Genomic DNA, 4,295 nt, shown 5'->3' on the forward strand with positions numbered 1-4,295 from the left:
GGTAACCCGTATATGAAATTCCTATTTTTGTATTCTAGTGTCTGTTTATTATTGAGAAACTCTAGATCAATGATATACTGGGTTGGGATTTTATTGATTTAAAATTGTGAACCTAGCAAGTTGGGGCTTGTCTGGGGTGTGGGGTTGTTGCCCTTGTCTGAGTTACATCTCAGATTGAAGCAGGGATAGGTTCCTGAACCGTTGTAGCGGTTAAAAAGTTGAGTATTGGGGAAATTCGAAACCCTATATAGGTATTCCTCCGTGGAGTAGGCACTCTGGCTGAACCACGTATATCTGATATTATTGTCTCGCATTTATTTTCTACATATATTTGAAGTGCGTGTTGTGCAAAGTGGTAGGACACTGTTTGGTAGACTCAGCCACATTGTGGTGTGAGGTGGACGTGTCGTTGTTTACGTGATTGGTAATTACGGGATTATCCTGACCAATCTAGAACTTGCAATTAAGGAAGTTTTTGGAACCACTGATTCACCCCCCTCTCAATGTCAACCTGGGAACATCAAGTGGTATCAGAGCAAGGTTCCCTAAGGAGGAAGCTTAATAGTTTCGGGTTTGAATACTGAGAAGATATAGATGGCATCCAATGATAGTAATCGTATGCATGGAAAGATTCCTTTCTTTGATGGGTCGAATTACAACTTCTGGAAAATCAGGATGGAAGCTTACCTAAAGTCTCAGGGTTATGAAGTTTGGTTAGCAGTGAAGAATGGTTACAACCCCCCCACTACAGATATTACAGATAAAATAGAGATGAAGTGTGAAGATAATGCTAAAGCAATGAATGCACTTTTAGGTTCCCTAGTGAGCAATGAGTCTGCAAAAGTGATCGGTTGCACAACATCAAAGGACATATGGGACAAATTAAAGAGTGTTCATGAGGGAGATGATAAAATCAAAGAGGCGAAGCTGCAACACCATAGGAATTTATTCGAAAGTCTAAAAATGTCTGAGGGAGAGACCATTGATCAGTTTATGAGCAAGGTAAACGAAATCATCAATTCTATTAGAGGGTTAGGAGAAGAGGTAAAGGATGTAGTGGTGGTGAAGAAAATATTGAGATCTTGACCTGACTTGTACAACCCGAGGTGTCTGCCATTGAAGAATCTAAAGACTTGAACACAATGAAATTAGATGAACTACATGGAACTCTGATTGCTTATGAGATGAGGATGGTCAAGTCCAAGCCCATAGAAAAGGAAGTTGCCTTCAAAGCTTTGAAGAAATTGAAAATCAATGAAGATAGTGAACAAAAAGATTCCGATGATGAGTTAATAGCTTACTTGGCTAGGAAACTCAAGAAAGATAGAGGTAAATACAAAGGAAAACTTCCTTTGAAGTGTTTCAATTGTGATGGTATAGGGCACTTCTCTTCCAAGTGTCCAAAGAATGATAAATTGAGTGACTCTGAGGATGAAGATGCTCAAGAAAGCAAGTTCAAGAAAGGAAAGAAGAAATTTATTCCTAAAAGAAGAAATTTCAAGAAGAAAAGCTTAATATCAAAGAAGTGCAAGTCTTCTTTAGAGGAGTCATCAAAGGACTATAATGAGTTAGATGATGAGTTATCTGAGACACTATTTATGGTACTTGGTGATAGAGTGCAACACCAGACTACTGAAGAGTATGAGGAAGAGGAAGAACAAACTTAATAGCAAATTTGCATTTTGCTTTAACTGATCTCAAGGAAGAGAGGAAGAAAATGAAAGTTCTAGAGATTCAACTTGTTGAAAAGGAGAACCAGATTAGTCAGTTAAATATTACAGTTGAAGATATGACTAAGATCAATGATGAGCTGAGTGTCAATCTATCATCCAAGGCAGAAGAGTGCACTACCCTTGAAGAGAAATTGGAGATATTGAAGATTGAATTGGAAGAGATACAGAAGATGAATTTACAAGAAGAAACTACACCATCTCCTTCAATTACTATCTTAAAATCCAAGGGTAAAGAAATTATGATTCAATCAGTTGAAGCAAATACTCCATCATCGAGCAAAGAAAATGAAAATGTGTTAGATAAGATTTTGAGTTTTCAAAGAGCTCTACATATGAAGACTGGCTTTGGATATGTAGCACAAGGATCTTCTGAAGTAGTGGAGACTAAAGGCAAAGGAACTGCAGAAATTTCAATGAGGTTTATCAAGGAGAAACAGAGGAGCTCACAAATATTTTACAACGATGGATTTGCTTCAGTTGACTATCAGAGACACAGAGGTTCTTGGCAGAGACAGAGCTTTAAAGGTTACTATTATGGGTGTAACTATTATGGACACAGGGTGGCAGATTGCAAAAGACAGACCAAGCCTATAGTACTGACTAGCAAGAACATGTTTGCTCTATTGTCGGAGAAAAGTGTAAAGTGTTATAGGTGTCACAAGATGAGACACATTGCCAAAAATTGCAAGACCATACTTCCCTACTAGAGGCAGGAGAAAAGAAGGCAAAATGATAATTCTTCATGGAAACAAGGTCAGAGACAAAGAGAACTTATTACTGTGGCAAATAAGGCAGTATGGGTTGAGAAGAAAAAGAAAGCAGGAAGCAAGTCATTAATTGTTCAAACAACCTTCAAAGCTCATAGCAAGCCGTCACCGTGGGTTCTTGACAGTGGATGCTCCACTCATATGACAGGTGATAAGGGAAAGTTTCTGAGTTTGGATTCAACTGAGAGTGGATCTGTCAAGTTTGGAAACAATGATGGTGCAAAGATAGAAAGCAGAGGCATAGTTAAGTTGGATAGAGGAAAGATCAAGTCAAACAATGTCCTATATGTTAGTGGTCTGATGCACAACTTGCTCAGTGTGAGTCAAATTTATGATAATGGTAATGAGGTTTTGTTCACCAAGGAAGGCTATGTAATCAAGAAAATAAAAAATGGAAAGATTGTGGCACAAAGGACAAGAACTACAGGAAACTTATACACTCTGTTAGAAGCAAATGAAGATAGATGCATGATGGGACAGGAAGATGAATGTTGGTTATGGCATAGAAGGATTGGGCATATCAGCTTCAAGAACTTAGCTAAATTGAGCAAAAAGAAGGCAGTCAGAGATCTTCCAAAGATCAAGTCTCCAACAAATCATATTTGTGCACCATGTCAAAAGGGAAAACAGACTAGGGCCACATACAAGTCAAAGAAGCATTATTCAAGTAAACTATTGGACTTGATTCATACAGATCTTTGTGGACCGATGAGAACAGAGGCAATTGGTGGAGAGAGGTACTTTATCCTATTCATAGATGAGTACTCCAGGATGACTTGTGTTATGTTCCTTGAAGACAAGACTGAAGCCTTAGACTGTTTCAAGATCTTCAAGAAGAAGGTAGAGAATAAAACTGGTAGGACAATTAAGTGCCTGAGATCTGATCAAGGGAAGGAGTTTACTTGAAATTTATTTTCTAACTTCTGTCATGAGCATGGGATTAGGATTCAACATTCTGCAGCCCGTACCCCCCAACAAAATGGGGTTGTGGAAAGAAAGAACAGGACCGTTCAAGAGATGGCAAGGACAATTTTGATTGAAAACAATGTTGCTAGGAGGTTTTGGAGAGAAGCAATATATTCTGCAGTGCACGTCCAGAACAGGTGTTTCTTTAGACCAAATGAATCGAAGACATCATACGAGCTATGGTATGGAAGGAGAGCCATTGTTAAATATCTTAGGGTATTTGGTTCCAGGTGCTTCATCAAAAGGAAGGAGGATAGCCTTGGAAAATTCGATGACAGAGCAGATGAGGGGATTTTCTTGGGGTATTCTTCAAAGAGTAAAGCCTACAGATGCTATAATAAAAGATTGGGCAAAGTGGTAGAGAGTTAAGATGTAAGAATTGATGAACATGTACCCCATTCTAAACAGATAGAACCAGCAGAGCAGACTCCTGAGGACTTTTATGATGATGCAACTGTAGATGATGAAGTTCAAAATCATATTGATGATGAGGATATAGATGCTCATGAGGCTGACATAGTGACAGAAAAAGATGTAGGACCCAGTTTTGAAAAGTAGCAAAAAGTGCATCCCCCACATCAGGTCATTGGAGATCCTAAAGCAGGAATGCAAACAAGAAAGATGAATTCTGCTACATATTCATTACTTTCTCAAATTGAACCCAAGTCTATTGGGGAAGCAACTAAAGATGAGAACTAGGTGAAGGCAATGAATGAAGAGTTGGATCAGATAGAGAAGAACATCACTTGGGAGTTAGTTCCCAGACCAACCAATAAAAACATTATTGGAACTAAGTGGGTTTTTAGAAATAAGTTGAATGAAGCTGGTC

General features: G+C 38.5%; 1 protein-coding gene across 1 annotated transcript; it reads left to right on the plus strand.

Annotated features, from left to right (window-relative positions):
- Positions 1-594: 594 nt before the first annotated feature.
- Positions 595-4,024, plus strand: LOC122092169. Its single transcript, XM_042662511.1, has 5 exons — positions 595-1,002; positions 1,107-1,601; positions 1,703-2,371; positions 2,492-3,340; positions 3,875-4,024. Exons 1-5 carry the CDS (start codon positions 595-597, stop codon positions 4,022-4,024), a joined length of 2,571 nt encoding a protein of 856 aa, XP_042518445.1.
- Positions 4,025-4,295: the final 271 nt, after the last annotated feature.

This window comes from Macadamia integrifolia, chromosome 10 (genome assembly GCF_013358625.1).
Source record: "Macadamia integrifolia cultivar HAES 741 chromosome 10, SCU_Mint_v3, whole genome shotgun sequence".
NCBI classification, from domain to species: Eukaryota; Viridiplantae; Streptophyta; class Magnoliopsida; order Proteales; family Proteaceae; genus Macadamia; species Macadamia integrifolia.

Coding starts and splice junctions, on each gene's coding strand:
- LOC122092169 (XM_042662511.1), top strand. CDS start 595: ATGGCATCCAATGATAGTAATCGTATGCATGGAAAGATTCCTTTCTTT. Junction 1,003..1,106: donor TTGATCAGTTTATGAGCAAG/GTAAACGAAATC, acceptor GTACAACCCGAG/GTGTCTGCCATTGAAGAATC. Junction 1,602..1,702: donor TATCTGAGACACTATTTATG/GTACTTGGTGAT, acceptor ACTGATCTCAAG/GAAGAGAGGAAGAAAATGAA.